Genomic DNA, 15467 nt, shown 5'->3' with positions numbered 1-15467 from the left:
TGCCCTGAAGCTGAAAGACACGCGCCTCGTGGTTGGAGAGAACCCCGCTGTTAAGGTTGGCGCTAACGGCACACTGCCTGGACAGCTGCTCAATGACACAGATCCACTGCAGCCTGCAGCTGGAATTCGCGTTCAAGCTCATGGCGCCGAACGAGGTACGATTTGTAAGTAGGCCTTTGCCCACGGCGCCTCACGCGGCCAGGACCAGATCGGTCAAATCAGGAAAGCTGATTTTACGACCTGATGGCAACCAGCTGTGCCTTTACCTCCAGCTCAAAAGTCAGACGCCGGAGACACGGTTAGTTCCTCTTGAACCCCCCCGGAAAGGACCCCTGCTGCATGGCCTGCAGGCCGACCAGGAAGCTGGCAGGGATGCCACACTGATCGTTGCTTTTTCTGATCGCGCGGCGGCAACAGCACCCGTTCATGAATCACGCGTCGGCGCACATCACGTCAGAGCTCCTCCTCCAACAACAACAGCCACATTCATTCCCTCAAGCCAATCAGCGACGACTCGACAAAGGCCTATCTTCGCCGACCTTTGAAGACGCCAGCAGCAGCCTGACCAGACACCTTTGTATTTCGGCCGACAATGCAGCCAGGCCATCCGGCAGCGGGCAGCCGTTGCGTCCATTGACAGGCAACGCCAATGGCGAGCCTCGAGAGCCACCACCCCCACGCCTGATCACGGACGAGCCTCCGCTGAGGCAACGACGTGGCATAATGGACTTCTCGCAGTCGCCCACACAGTCAAACGACGGCCGCAGCTACGATCAATATGCCAACGATGATACTCCCGACCGTGGCAGCGATTCACCCGGGCACCGCACCCTGCATGATAATGACACCGGTGCGGTCCGGTTCGAGTTCGGGAAGGATCCAGACACCCAGCTAGACGAAGGAGCCTCGTTTGACCAATTCGAACCAGTCGATTCCCAACCACTGACTGATTGGCCCCCCAAAACGCAAGTGGTCGAGGCTGGCGACGGCCCTGGTACCTCGTTTTCGCACCATCAAGATGCAACGGGTATAGCGCCAGAGACGCCGGCTGTGGTACAGGGACACAATCCCTTTGGTGGTCAAGCAAATGGAAGCATAATGCGGCCATCGCAGCTGTTTGGCCAGACACAAATGACGTCCGTCGTGAAGGCGGCCAGCCCAACGTCTTCGCGGCCCTCGCCAAACATATTCAACCACAACACGATTTCCCCCAACCATGCAATCAGCTCGCCCCTGAAGGACCGAGGATTGCGAACGTCCCCCACCTCACATGGAGCTATATCGAGCCCGCCTTATTTGCGACCATCCTCTCGAGCCTACGAGCTCGGCACAAGTCAGGATGATTATCAAGGTCTGCAGGACCATGAGAGACGAGTCTCTCCCGAACCACGTCCGGTACCACCAAAGCGGAACCGGCTTGATCCCATAGAAGAGTACAGGTCTGTCAGCAACTTTGAGATGGCAAAACCGGGCCAGAACCAATCTAGCGACAACGAGGGCTCAGATAGCGATTCCGACTTGGCTGATGCTGCACGCCAAAGACGAGCGCGGCTCAAACGAAGCAAAGCCGAAAAGTCTCTGCAGGCAATTACTCTCCCAGGCGTGCGTAACCAGGCTCTCTCAAGGTCTTCGCCCAAAGAGCACAAATCGTCCAATCGCTCAGCACAGGACGCCGAGGACGAGAACGTCGAGGTCCCATCTACGAATCGCGCCAAGTCGAAAAACAACTTGAAACTGCAAGAGCGAAGTCCCACCCTTGGACACTTTGCGTCAGATCAGCCGGGCCATGAAAGCGATTCGCAGGAAACCGTTGCCGACTCACAGCATCTCCAGGGGCCCTCTCACACCTCTTCCGCAGCTGCGCAATCAGCTATCGATCAGCCGAGTAGTCCGCCACCTCGCCCTTTGGACCTCGTGTCAACTCAACGCGAGACAGCTGCTGCGGCAGACACAATACCAGAGACCAGCCCTCCCGGCACTGCTGCTGCTGAGTATGCAAAGCACCGACTGGGAACGAAGCTGCCCTTCCCAGGTAGTAACTCGAGCGTGCCGTCTTTACCGCCATTGCCGAGCACTGAGCCACCACCTAGCACTGCAGCATCCGGTATAGAAGGTCAGATACGCAGAGAAGCCGAGTCTGCGAGGCATGTCGTAATCTCGAGCCCCATGCCGCCGGGTCTGCGGTCCTCGCCTACAGTGATACTCGCCTCGTCACAACGCATGGTGACACGGAGCTCACGGAGGCTCGAGCAAATCAATAGCCCACAGACTGCAGATTTACCGCCTTCTTCAGACGCAAGTTCGCGCACGTCAAGCTTGAGCAGCCTGTCTGCTACGCCGCCACGGCCGTCAAGCGCAACTCCAAACACGGAGCATGAGGTACATGAGCCTACTGACAATGTCTCGTCCCCTGCGGTGGCAAAAGTACAGCGCCGTGGCCGACCATCGTCCTCAGCTCCGCGGCGGAATGTCAAGAGCTACAGTTTCTCTCCTGGCAGCACAACCCGGGCATCAAGTCGAGCTTCGAGGGGAAGTTCAACGGAGGTATCGACTAAATCGCCCGCCCGTCAACGGCGAAAGGAGGTGCAGACGAGAGTGGCAGCAAATGCCCGCAAATCCTTGCGACAGACCTCGACCGCACAGTTGTCGCTCCAGGAGAGCAACGCAAGCCTTGCAGTGGCGAAAGACGGCATTTTCCACGGTATGACATTCGCAGTGACGTTCCAGTCCAAGCAGCGACACGAGGACGATGACCGGTTCAAAGCCCGGGTCTCCCAAAACAAGGCCCTCAAGGACTCTATTGTGCGAGAGGGCGGGGTTGTCCTGTCTGACGGATTCGACGCATTGTTTCGCCTCGAATCGTTCCACAGTCGGAGCAGCAGCAGCACAAAAGCCGCCACGTCTGGCTCCATAAGTCTTATGACTCCGGAGATGGGATTCACCGCGTTGATAGCAGATGAGCACTCGCGGAAGGCAAAGTATATCCAGGCCCTTGCGCTGGGCCTGCCATGTTTGGCGCCGAGATGGGTCACCACTTGTGTGGCCAAGAAGAAGCTGGTCGACTGGTCGTCGTACCTTCTGTGTGCCGGTCAGAGCTCCTTTCTGGGCGATGCGATCCGGTCACGGAATCTGCCATACTATGACCCGACCACGAGCAAGTTCTCGGCAGTGATTGAGCAGCGTCCCAAGCTCCTAGAGAACACGGAGGTCCTGGTCGTTCTGAAGCGAACGACAAAAGAGGACAACATGCCGTATCTTTTCCTCGTGCAGGTGCTCGGCGCGACGTTGACGCGGGTCTATACCCTCGATGAGGCTAGGACATTGCTCCTGCAGAGACAAGCAGCCGGAGAGCCGTTTGACTGGGTCTACGTCGGAGACCGCCTGAGCGATGTCGACACTATTCTTTACGGCAAGCCGGCCGATGCCAAGGAACAAGTATCTGGTGCCAGAAAGCGCAAGAGGCCAGCAAAAGCAAGTGGAAGTAACAGTGTGAGTACAAGCATGGCGCAAGGCACGGCGGAACATTTCGACGATGGCGGCCGACCACCGAAGCGAGTCCGGACTCTGAATGACGAGCTCGTCGTCCAGAGCTTGATATTGGGCAGGCTCATCGAGGAGGATGAGATGCCGCTTTGAGCAGAAATTACGCATGCTATAAGAACTGCGCTTTAACATCGAAAAGGCTGTGTTCGTGCTCGAGCAGCCTCGAGGGAAGTGAGGCTCGTACATGATTAGAAGCACCGGTTTGGAATGCCACTTGTACATACATTTACACAAGCCTTATAAGTGTGTCGGGGCTGGGATAGGAAGTAAATAGATCCAGCTCGCCAGAACACGGCTGCGGCACGACATAGCTTAAGGAAACCAATGACGAAGGACGTGCTTGCCAAAGGTACTCTCTCATGTTTTCACTTTCCCATCCAATGAAACAGTCTATCACTTGCTAGGCGTTGGACAGCGAGGCCAACTCGAAGCAACAATAGTATTGGCTCTGGGTTGAATTAGTGAAGTCAACGGGAGTGGTCTTCAGGACCGAGCCCAAAGGTCGTGTAGTTCAACTAGTTCAGCAGACAGCTTCTTCCTCATCGCCGGGCTGCTTAGTTTAGTACTGGCTTAGGCTATGTCTTGAGGTCCGACTTTCTCATGCTGCTTCAGTACAATCGCCCTTCTTGGTCTCATTTTGACCCTTCTGCTAGAGGAAAGAAGCTTGTCTTTGCAAATTCACCTGCAGGTCTCCTCCAGAAACACCTGTAGGATACGGACTCGCTTCACTTGGTGCCAGTGGACGAGTCAGGGCTGGGTCTCTGGCACGAGGCTAGACTAAGCTCACCCACGATCGAGTTTCGCCGACCGGGCATGAGTAACACTGCTGTTGCGCTCTCAGTTGGTGGCGCGTTGTGGTGACTGATGTTCCGGCTGGCTTGGACTGCCGGGCTAGGGATGGAAAGCCATGGAAATAGATTTAGTGCGTCTAGGCTGGAACTTTCCGGCAAAAACCTGGCCCGGCTGCTGCCGTCTCGAAGTATCAAAGTTTCAATCAAGGCACAAACTGAACTATTTTGGCAGGCTTGTGCACACACCGGAGCTAGGGGCCTGGTGGTGGTCGACAGCAAGACCCCAGTCGTTGCCGTCTCGAAGCGGGGGTGATGTTGGAATTTGGATCGGGCTTGTGAACCACGATCGGAGCTTTACGCGTCTTTCCATGGCAAGGGGTTTTCCGCCGGTGCAACATAGCTTGGCGGGACCATGGAGTGGCTTGATGCTGCAGTGTTTTAGGGTGGTGCCACAAATCAAACCCACCCTGTGATGATGATTGTGCTTTGCCATGCTTTGCGGCATATTCGGTAGCGCTGTGCCTCGGAGCCGGCAGAGAATGTTCCTAAGCCTGGTCAGGCACAGGTGAGATGGCATGTTGGCGGGTCATGTTGACCAATGATGAAGATGATCCCTGCCGCGGACAGTTGTACTTCCCCACAGCTTGTTCTCGAAGTACTGCCTGTTACCCATCGCGAGGCGGAGCAATATCTCCAGGCCTGGTGACCGCTTGACGCCAGGTCTGCGAAACTGTCGAGGCCTGATGCACGTCCGTTCGCGATCAGTGCCTGGGATTCCAGAGGGCCTGCTTGCTGCACAATCGACCGGAGCCACGCGGCGCATCCAATGGCCTCCAATAGTTGTTCTTACACATGTCAGACCATGCGACCAATCTGCTGTTTGAGCTTGTTTTGGCAGCGCTTGCTAGGAACCATGGCTTGGTCAGGCCGGGCTAGTCTGGCCGCCAAACTCAGTTGGCAGAGGTATGCAACGGGAGCCGCCTCATCCCGCAACAATGGTGCCAGCCAGAGTCTGAGCGAGCAGACGGACGCATGTACACTGCCTGTGTTTCTTGCTTGCGGGGTGCATATCTTTGCTGGTTCTTGCCAGAAGTTGCCAGTGTTACAGGCGACTGGCAGGTGCACGGCACTGTCCTTCATCGTCCTGCTCCCCGAACGGCCTTCAATGAGGGCTGCGAACGCAGAACCAGGAAAACACGGCATTGTTGCTGGAAGGGGAGGCACTCGCTTAATTAAGCTCATGGCCGTGGGCCTTGCAGCCGCTGGAAGCCGGGACACAGTGACCATACATTGGAAGGATCGACGCTGGTGCCAAGCGGCAGAGGGCAATCTTCGATGGTGCTGAGGTGCTCCGAGATCCGCTCGGCAGCGCCCCGAAGACGATCGGAACTGCGTCTACAGGCATCGGAAGCATCCGCACAACCCGCCTCAACTTGCTGGCAGAGGAGAAGACAGGGCAGCCGGCCACAGTCGTACAGCACACCTAGGCTTGGATCGTCTGCCGGGTTGTGTTGAGTTGGAAGGTGCTTGTCGGTGGGTAGTTTGCCAACATCACGCATATGTCCCGCCCAGTTCTTGGTTCCTGGCCGAGTTGCACAGGGTTATGAGGTGCCAAGACGAGAATTGTCCGACGCACTCGTCTAGGATTCGAGAGCTCCTCTTGTTGATTTGGCCACCCCAGCCAGGGTTGACACGCAGCAGTCGCACATGGGATGGGTCTGTGGTTTCTCCCAGATGCTGAAGTAAGCTGTGCAATGAGTCTGGAAAACCTGATTTGGCCTTGTCACAAACTCGTGGCGTGTATGCGTGTGTGTAACGGTGTTGTCTCCAAAAAAGCGTGACCGCCCCCGGCCTGGGCACAACCCCTGGAGCCTGAGCAAGTAGCACGGTCGGCGTTGCATCAAGCTTGGAATCCTCCACAACCCACTTGTCAGGCAATCATGACGACAGGGCCATAGCAAAGCTGTTAATGCTCGGCGTCACCAATACTCATCCGTGTTAAGCTTACCGTCATAAGTCCTATAGCGGGCTGAAATAATGCCATCAGTGGAATTGTGAGCCCTGAGCCGCTGAGCTCACCTTCGCAATCCAGCAAGTATTACGTCCAGGGGTTGCTGTAATTACCACGCCGGCTAGGGTGCAGCGGCTTCTGTGCCCGTCAGCGACGTGTTTACCAGAGACCAATGCCATGTGGCCGTACCTGTGCGGCCAGGTTTGGCCACAACTCCGCAATGTGCTGTGGCATGCATTAGAGTCCCGGTCTCTCTCGGCCGCTATTTCGGGCCCAACTTTGCGTCTCAGCAGACGAGGCGGTTTCGCTTAAGTGTCCCGCGTCTGCGGTCAATCTTACCTTGATGAATAGAGTCCTCTCCACGGACCGAGGTTCATGCTGCAAGCTGTGGGCATGGAACTCGTGGCACTAGCGTTCTCACCAAGAAGAAAACAAGACCCTGTCAAAGCGTTGTCGGCTGTTGCAACACACAGACGGCAGCACGCACAGATGTCCATGCTGGCCAACTGGACCCTGACAGGACAGCACCGGACTTGGCACAGGGCTGAACGGCTGAAGCGGTGGCTGCCGGCTGCTGTGTCAGGCTGACGTACAAAGTATGTAAGCCCGAACGTGGGGGACTGTGGTCGTCGTGGTTGCTTTGTGTCGATGAAGACGAGTGCCCAACGTTGGGCCACACCCGCAATCGCTTGGTCGTATCTGCAAAGGGCTGCTGTGAAGCATTGCCTCCTCCGCCTCGTGTCGGTCGCGAGCAGCGGAACCTCTTACTTGTGTTGGTAGCGAGCAATGGAGTTTGTCCGTCCTTTGGTGTCGGAGGTCGACTCCGTGTGGCTACTGCTGTGGTGTGTGCCTGCCAAGTTTCTTCAGGCGGGTCTGCATTTGGGGAAGGCGGGGAGAAAGGCGCTGCTTCCAAAAACCACTTCCTGGTCGTCGCAAAACGCGTCAGAATGCTCATGCTGGTATATCGCACAAGTGCTCGTCTTCTCACCGTCCGAAAATTCTCCTAGACTCCATGGGGCCATCTACACATAGCCCCGAAAATGCGCCATTCAGTAGCTTTGGTCTCACCGTCATGCCTAGAGACCTGTCGGGCCCGGCGCCCACAGAAATGAGGTGACCCGACCGTGTAGTGTGTGTCTCTCAGGACGAAGCCTCTGTCTGCACGCTGGTAGACGCCATGCCTAACGGGCACGGCCCAAATCGAGTCGCCGCCTCCGGCAATTGGCACAGCTTTGTGGATAGTTCTACGCTTCACGAGCGAGACGAGAACCCCAGTGGAATCGGCCCTTGTCCATGTGGAGCCATACACTGCCACTCCGGTAGGTGGTTAGCCGCCGGCGACCCCGACACCTTCAGCTTAATTGCCGATCCTCGGATCACAATACGACAACCCGTCTCTTCGTGTCCCAAAGCACGAAGGCAATCGACTTCCAAATGACCGTCATTGTGATCTGCAAGATCAGTAGTGCATAGAGTTTCAACTTCAGACACGAGACCGCTCAGTCGACAGTCAGGGAGGGAGGACGCAAGGGCACGCTCTGGTGGGCAACTCGAGCAACTGAGGCTCCGCAGGGTTTGGCAGCATGGGATCCGGCAGCCAAGGCCCTCACCCCGTTCTGAGAATCCCATGGTGGTCGACCCATGCACATACAGCCGAGATGTCTTGAGCATCGTTTATTCTCAGCGTGTTCATCACGCGGTTCTGCACCACCCTGTGCCTGCATTGTGACCCAACGGACATGCACGAATAGCAATCCGGGACAAGTCTCCTGGCGTGGGGTCGTTCGACAGTTTGCCTCAAGCCTGACTCTTTCAGTGTTTGGTCAAGGACACTCTCACCCTGAGAGCACTCAGTATTCGACAACAACCTGAAGTCCCAGATCCAGGTTACCCCATGACACGATGCATATTGAGTCTCCGGAAAGTTGAGGCTTGTTCTGCAGTACGACAGGAGGGTCACGCGACCATGTCGATTAAGTCTGCCACATCAAGGACATTTGCTTGGGTTACACAATGTGCCGAGAGTGCAAGAATGACGTTACCAAACGGTTGACTGCTTTGCGAGCACTCCTTCCTATTCTCCCTTAGACTTGAATGGCCAAGAGGCAAATGTCATCGAGATCCATGGCGATCCTCCAAGTTGCTGGCTGTATTCAACTCCGCCAAGCGGCAAACTGCCAGCATGTGGTGGGCAACCCCACCACTCATTACATCAATGGTGGCGTGTAGCAGAAGGGTTCCCCTGTGCACCCCCAGACGATCACGGTTGTGGGACGACTGAAAACACGCTGAAATGTCTGCGTTGTACCTGCAGGGAGAACAGCTTGGGAAGAAGGCAAAAACGTGGGCTCGAGTCAAGGCCGATGCTCATGCGTTATGTTGCCTCATATTCATAATCATGAAAATTGATTGCCAAATGATTACACCTCGAGTGACTACAAATCAAGGGTCATTCCATGAGAAATGTTTTGCGAGCGCAGCGAGACGCGCAGGGCAAGCGCCATGCTTTAGCGCTGCCAACCCGAGGTGGAGAATGAAACGACCTTTTTTCTCGAAGCAAACCGCTGGCCATCGCTCTGGTAATCAAGCTGATTGGGATCTCAAAGGTTGGATCACTGGCGGCCTCTGGATCCAGAATGCCTCTCAAGCACTGCACAGACATCCATGTCAGCTGTGGCCGCGTGCTGGGGTCCAAAGTTGAGATTTGGTAAACATGAAGCCGGCTGGGAGACCGTGCTGCATAATCAGGGTCAGGGTCCACGAGTTTGCTCGCTAATAATTGTCGTGCGCAACAGGACCCCTTGAGGCCGTGAGCGATTCGAAGCCGAAGGGTCCCTGGACGCAAAATCCTGGCGTCAAGCGGCCGTCAGCATGGCGAAACCTGGGCGTGGCCTCCAACGCGCGCATGAAGAGGATCGCAAATGAAGGGCCTTTGCTGACTGACGCAACCGCCGCAAAGGCTCGGGCACGCACGGGCAGCGGATGAGGCGTGCGTCGGGCCCACTCGCTGGCTGGGGGGCAATGGCATCGAATTGATCGTGCCGAATTCCAGGCCCATGCAACGTTGACTTCTGGCTGGAGCTGCGCGTGGCTTGCTGACCTGATGGCGGAACCCGGACAGACAGGCCTTGCCCTGGCCGGCATTGGCTGCTCGACGAGGAAAAGTGCATCACCATGCGGCCCAAACATGCCACTGGCCCGCAGAGCGGTCGCCTGGCTGCTCTCTGCTCGCCATCGAGTGCGCACACTCACTGATATGCGAATATGCTGGCCACGGAGCGAGATGACCATGTGTGGCACATGCCGTAGTCAGGAGGAAATAGCACTGGGCGCTCCACGAGTCCCGAGGTCATCCCCCGACGGAACGAACGAGGTACGTACAGAGAGTCCCGACCTGTCGATAAGCCACGGAGGTGAGAGGAATGAAGGGGGCGGCCAGCCAGGACCGGGGACGAGGACTAGCAGCCCGCGGGGGCGTGGCAGGGGCAGCAGCGTCATCTCTGCAACTCTACCCCATCGGCTAGTCCCTGGCCAACGGCCTTGGAAGCGGGTGGAGGAGGAGGAGGAGGAGGGCAATAACCCAAGCAAGCATGGCTGGATGGATCCGTGCTGGGCGGCCAATCCTGGCGGCAGGCGGGAGCACGCGAGTGCTGGGCAGCCTCCAGCAGGGAGCGCCATTTTGGTTGAGCACGCACCGCGCACCACCAGCAGGGACACCCCCCGCTGCAGCTGCCGTTCATAAACTGTTACCACCGCCCGCCTGCCTTTCTCCCGCCCACTGTCCCACAACCTCCCACCGCATCGCATCGTCCTTTGCTGCTACCACCACCGCCTCCACGACACCCTCAACCCGCCGCACAGCACGCGTTCGTGGTAGGCGCGTCCAAGCGGCCATCTCAGGCTTGTTCACAGACAACCCAGCAGCCACACAGGCCCCAAGCCTGCTGTCTCGTGCACAGCTCCAAGGCCGCCTTCCTCCACCAGCCCGGGCAGGGCACGCCCACGACTCGTCCCCTTGCGACACGTCAAGATGCTCGCCCAGGACCGGATCCGGCGGAAGCCCATGCACGCCACCCAGGATCCGGCCGTGTATGCCCACTCGCGCACCCGCACGACTTCCTCCAGTGTCTTCCCCGGCGGTTATCCCCAGGCTCCTCTCCCTCTGCACCTCCAACAACCTCCCTCCGCCTACGGACACTCCCGCCGCTCGCCCTCGGTCGGCACCTTCAGCACTGTCGCCTCTTCCAATGCACCTCCCGCCGCTTTTCGCACCTCGCCCACTTCAGAGCTTCGGAGGAGTACCTCGTCCCGCTCTGGCGGCAGCACTCAGCCCACCAGCTATGTCGCTCTCCTCCGCAAGCAAAAGGCCACTGTCTGGTGTGACCGCGCCCAGTACGAAGACCCGCGCCTCGTCGCCCAGCAGAAAGCTGCCAAGCACAGGGCTAGCCAGGAGGTTTCTGGTCGCACGGGCGGCCGCACTTCCACGGGAATCAGCGGGCCCGGCAAGGTCGCCGCCAAGATTCGTCATCATGGCAAGCCCGGTGTCGTTGGGTACGCTCCCGAGAACAACTACATTGGTGTAGGCGGCGTCCCCATGCGTCTCAGCGCCACCGAAGTCGAGGGCGAGGACTCCGACGACGATGACCCTGCCCAGCGTCTGCACCATCGTCGCACCGGCAGCAGCGGCCGTAGTAGCACTGCCAGCCGCCGCGGCAACGCTGGGTATCGCACCTCCACCATCCTGGCTCAGGGTAGCACAGGCAAGAGATGGAGTCCCAACGGCAGCACTCTCGAGGATCAAGGGCCGTTCCAGCCTGGCGAGCCCGTCGAGCGTGCCCAGAGCACGCACAGCGGCAGCAGTGCCGAGCGCGCTGATGCCCTGCCTGATCTCGCCCCCACCAATGCTGCACGCATGGCTAGCAACAGCTTGCTCAACGCCGCCCTCACCCGCGAAAAGAGTGTCCGGAACCCAGAAGATCTGAAGCGCCGGGGCAGCGTGGACGAGCGGACCATGACTCTTACCTCTGGCCGCCTGTTCATCGCCAATCCCGACTAATGCGTACACGCCATGACGCTGCACGAAGCCTTGCATTCGTTGGACTCTGTACTTTTTACCCTTCACATTCGTTGTTGCATCGCACTGGCGTTTAAAGACTTGTTTTCTCTGCTTTATATTTTGGTTCTTGCGGAACCACTTTTTTGATTTCTAATGATACCTTTGGAGCTCTGGTACGGGGAGGCATGAGACATGCCTGGGACAGCGGAAGGACACACAGAAAAACGATTGTCATATACTGCATCGTTTGCATGAGGGTGTTTGCGGGGCGAGGAAGCTGGCGAAGATGACAGTGAAGAGCTGTATCAGACTGATAGGGGAGGATGAGGAACTGGTCCGAGCACCTGGAGAGGAAGGGCGCTGTGCGGCTGTGCGGCTGCGAGGAATGGAAGGAGAGAGGGAGAGAGAGAGAGCGGAGAAGTACTACAATTCGCGGACGCAGTCGAAGCCAAGAGAAAGAATACACGGTTCTGCCCGCCTCCTGTGTGTGCTGCGAACGAATGATGCGTCAGCCATGTCGCGGTGTGTTCGTATGTTTGTGTCGATATGAGACTGACTGCCACTGCAAAACACCACACCAGCTGAGAAAACCCCCATGCCATTGACACACCGAACGTGAGGACTACCTATTGTGCATTGGGTTCTGAGAGAAATGCCAGGCAGAGAGGGAGGTAGGGAGTTGGTTGAAGGCTCTCCTCGATGTTAATTTTCGAGCAGCATACCACCACCATCAACATATATTCCACCGTGTCCATTGGGTATGTATGAGCAAATCGAGTTGCGACTCGTTAAATATTCACTCTCTATGTAAAAAAGGGCTGGCCGGGCAGCCACCACGCTTGACACATGCATCATCTCATGATAAAAGAAAATCACATATCATTATTCCGTTCCCTCCTGGGGATGCGGATTCGCCTCGATCTGTCGAATCACGTCCCTCGTGCGCGCATTGTCCACGAAGCTGAGGCGGATCAGGTCGACCACCTCGCCGACGGAGAACTCGAGACTGAGGCCGCTGTCCTTCCACAGCCAGAGGATGTCCTGCAGGTTGCTCTGCAGCACCTCGCTGAGGTACTTGAGGCGCAGCCAGCTGCTCGCGAACTGCGCTGTCTGAGGAGGCGGCGGCGGTGCTGTGGCGGGATCGCCGGGCGACACGCCGGGGAAGAGATCGTCTAGCTTTTCCACGTGCGCAATCATGGTCGCTATGTTGTAGGCCTCGTCCTGGCCTATGCCCGCGAGGTCCATCACGTCGCTGATCAGTTTTGACGCAATGGTGTCGACGAGCGAGCCGACGGCTTGGTTCCACGCTGACGGCGCGAGAATGGTCTTCCATGTCGCCGCAACGCTGCGTATCCGGCCGATGGCCCCGTCGACTTGGGCTTCGAGGTCAGTGGACTCCAGGCCGTCTTGCTGCAACAGGTTCTGTGAGCCACCCAGAAGGTCGCGGATGATGGTCCGTTGCGTCGTCATCTCGGTCGCATAAGCGCGCGCTGCGAATGACTGCAGTGTCTGGATGTCGTTGTCTAGCCGCAGCATCGTAACTGCTCGCGGCGCAAGGTCCTTCCTGGTCTTCCACGCGCTTGTGAACTTGCCCAGCTCCTCAGAGAGGTACGTCACATCGTTGTAGAGGAACCTGTGTATATCTCGTCAGCTTCGATCACGAGGAACTGTACGGCACACGGCTCACATATTGCCACCCTCGCTCAGGGAATAGTAGTACGGCGACACGGCTCGGAACATTGCCAGGACAAGCGTCGGTAATGAGAAAAGACCGGCAACAGCGGATGCAACAGGATTTGCATTGTCGCTGTTTCGAATTAGTCTGGTTACATTCTTCGGATTCCAAAAACTGAACTGACCTTGCCAAGGAAGCGCCGTCTTCTAGAATTGTCGATATCAACGCCAGTACTGGTGCCGGCATTGCCGAGATAGTATACGTTTCGCGCAAAGTCAACTCGCGAGTTTGCGTCGGTTTCGCACTAACTTGACTTGTTTGTGTGTTCTCCGCCGTGCCTTCGTCGTCGCCCCAACCCCAGGCATCGCCACCATCATCATCCGTCGTATCCTTTGTCGGTGCTTGAGCACTGGTTGGTTTGGGCTTCGTGTCTGAGACTACGTCATCTTCCTCGCCCCAGCCCCAAGCATCAGTCCCGTCGTCTTCGTTTGCCTGCGCATCGGCATGTGCTTCGCTCTGCGCGAGCGGCGCATCTGCCTCCCACGCTGCTCCCCAATCATCGTCTTCCTCGCCGGATTTTGTCGCGGCTGGCGTGGCGGCAGTAAGCTCTTTGCCTTCCGACTTCGACACCTGCTGGGTTTCCACCCGCTCAACTTCTTGGGGACTGCCAAGTCCTTGAGAGAGTTTTGAGCGGACAGAGTCTAAGGCTGTTTCGCGGCATTTCGAAAGCCATACTCTAGGGGAGCTCTCTACCCACTCCTGCAGATCGCTGAAACCAGTATAGTGCAGCTCGTCAAGAGTCTTGCAGAACGCCCGGACCGTGTCTGTGACGCTCTGGAAAGCGCCCATATCTGCCAGAGAAACCGGCACAGCAGGATCAAGCCATGTGCTGATGACTCGTGGTATCAAATCTGGCATCATGACATTCGAAAGGGAGTGTATCAGTTCCACGGGGAGACGACCTGAAAGATAAGTCAATACTATGGCCAGATCATGAAAAAGCGATGGTATCTCCCGATTTGTTTGTCCGTGCAGCTTCAAGGAAGACTGTAAAATGGTCAGCGACAGTGAAACGGCCCTGGACCTCGTTGCCTTACATTTTCCTCTTTTATTGTTGGCAGAGTTTGCCCTTCAGTATGAGTTCGCGGCTGAATCAGGGCTGCATCTAGCGCATGCCACAACAGGGCCATCCTCTGGTCGACTTCCTTATAAGCTTTCAAGCCAATGACAGCATCCGCGAGTGACATTGGTTCGTCTTTGACTGGTCAGCGGAGAGCACCTCTTGACTTAGAAAGCAGACCCACGCACCTTGAACGTTCTCCGAGACAGATGCCGTACCAGTGGCAGCATCAACTTGTACAAGGGTGCTCCAAACATGATTGAAAACATCATGCACAGCGGACTTCAGCTCGAAGGCTCGCATATTCAGGATTTTCATGACACGGCATGATTTCGAAACTGGAATGCGATCCAACGCTGTCCAGGCACCTGGTCATCCGTGTCAGCATGAGTTGTAACAATCACAGGGGAAGGTGAAGCTGTACTCTCTAGCAAGTGCAACGAATCCAGAATGCGACGCTCATCCCGCGCGATTTCGACCTTGTCCAATATCTCATTCACATTCTTGATACTCACAAGTGCATTGCGCACCTGCTGGTTGTAAGCCGTCTCCTGCTGTAAGAAGCTGACTTTGTCTTCTGCCTCTCGGATCGTCTTTCCCGACACATCTGGGGCCTCGGATCTGCGCACGATGTCGTTGGCCATGGCCCGAGACCGATTGATGTCTTCCTCCAGAGATTTGGCGTTCGCGGCCCATTGGCTGACTTCAGGGGCCGTCTCCTCGTTGATGCTATGTATTTCGGACTTTAGGAAGCCGGTCAGTATGAAGCCCACAGTTCTCTAGCGACGCTTGCGACCAACCTCCAGTCTCGACTTTGCTTGCGCGAGCGCTTCCAGAGCAGGGCCGAGTTCTTTCAGAGTAACTCTTTGCGAAGAAAGCGGCTCTTCGGGGAAAGCGCCACTCAGGGCAAATTCCACCAAGGCCTGCCCGGCCTGCCCGGCCTCTTTTTCGGTCATTGTGGCGGAGGAGTTTCTTCAGGTTCCGCAGTGTGGAATTGCATTCGGGATCGTCGTCGTTCTCGATTAGGAGCTTGTCGTCTGGCTTGGCCAACCAATTTCGGGAGTGTTTTCTTCGTCGCGCGAGATGCAGCTGAATATGCGCTATCGGAGTCCTGTTTTCCAGCACAGCTTCAGCAAGGTGGACATTGTCGCCGTGTTTGGTTGTGATTTGGAATGTCGCAAGGTCGAGTGCCAACCTGGGACTATGGCGAGCGGGACACTTCAGCACCCATGTACTAGTGCGTGCTGGAGCTCTCACAGCTGCTGCACAGG

The 15467-nt window shown here is 56.9% G+C and overlaps 4 protein-coding genes across 4 annotated transcripts; 2 read left to right on the top strand and 2 right to left on the bottom strand.

Annotated features, from left to right (window-relative positions):
* The first annotated feature begins 461 nt into the window (after positions 1-461).
* B0I36DRAFT_321523 (uncharacterized protein) lies at positions 462-3993 on the top strand. Its single transcript, XM_046153715.1, has one exon. It carries the CDS (start codon positions 724-726, stop codon positions 3634-3636), a length of 2913 nt encoding a protein of 970 aa, XP_046014303.1. The 5' UTR covers positions 462-723; the 3' UTR covers positions 3637-3993.
* A 6382-nt stretch (positions 3994-10375) lies between these two features.
* On the top strand, positions 10376-11401 carry B0I36DRAFT_362134 (uncharacterized protein; the record flags this gene model as incomplete). The annotated part of the gene is made up of 1 exon (XM_046158603.1): positions 10376-11401. The coding sequence occupies one exon, from the start codon at positions 10376-10378 to the stop codon at positions 11399-11401; it is 1026 nt and encodes a 341-aa protein (XP_046014302.1).
* Positions 11402-11446: 45 nt separating this feature from the next.
* B0I36DRAFT_109525 (uncharacterized protein) lies at positions 11447-12143 on the bottom strand. Its single transcript, XM_046147858.1, has 2 exons — positions 11959-12143; positions 11447-11891 (listed from the first exon to the last, which is right to left on the bottom strand). Exons 1-2 carry the CDS (start codon positions 12001-12003, stop codon positions 11493-11495), a joined length of 444 nt encoding a protein of 147 aa, XP_046014301.1. The 5' UTR covers positions 12004-12143; the 3' UTR covers positions 11447-11492.
* B0I36DRAFT_109508 (uncharacterized protein) lies at positions 12144-15425 on the bottom strand. The gene is made up of 7 exons (XM_046147857.1): positions 14997-15425; positions 14621-14939; positions 14385-14564; positions 14174-14331; positions 13261-14123; positions 13089-13208; positions 12144-13034 (listed from the first exon to the last, which is right to left on the bottom strand). The coding sequence occupies exons 1-7, from the start codon at positions 15150-15152 to the stop codon at positions 12284-12286; spliced, it is 2547 nt and encodes an 848-aa protein (XP_046014300.1). The 5' UTR covers positions 15153-15425; the 3' UTR covers positions 12144-12283.
* Between the last annotated feature and the right edge of the window lie 42 nt (positions 15426-15467).

Source organism: Microdochium trichocladiopsis (genome assembly GCF_020744255.1).
Source record: "Microdochium trichocladiopsis strain MPI-CAGE-CH-0230 chromosome Unknown B0I36scaffold_4, whole genome shotgun sequence".
In the NCBI taxonomy this organism is placed as follows: Eukaryota; Fungi; Ascomycota; class Sordariomycetes; order Xylariales; family Microdochiaceae; genus Microdochium; species Microdochium trichocladiopsis.
This window is presented reverse-complemented; position numbering and strand designations above follow the sequence as displayed.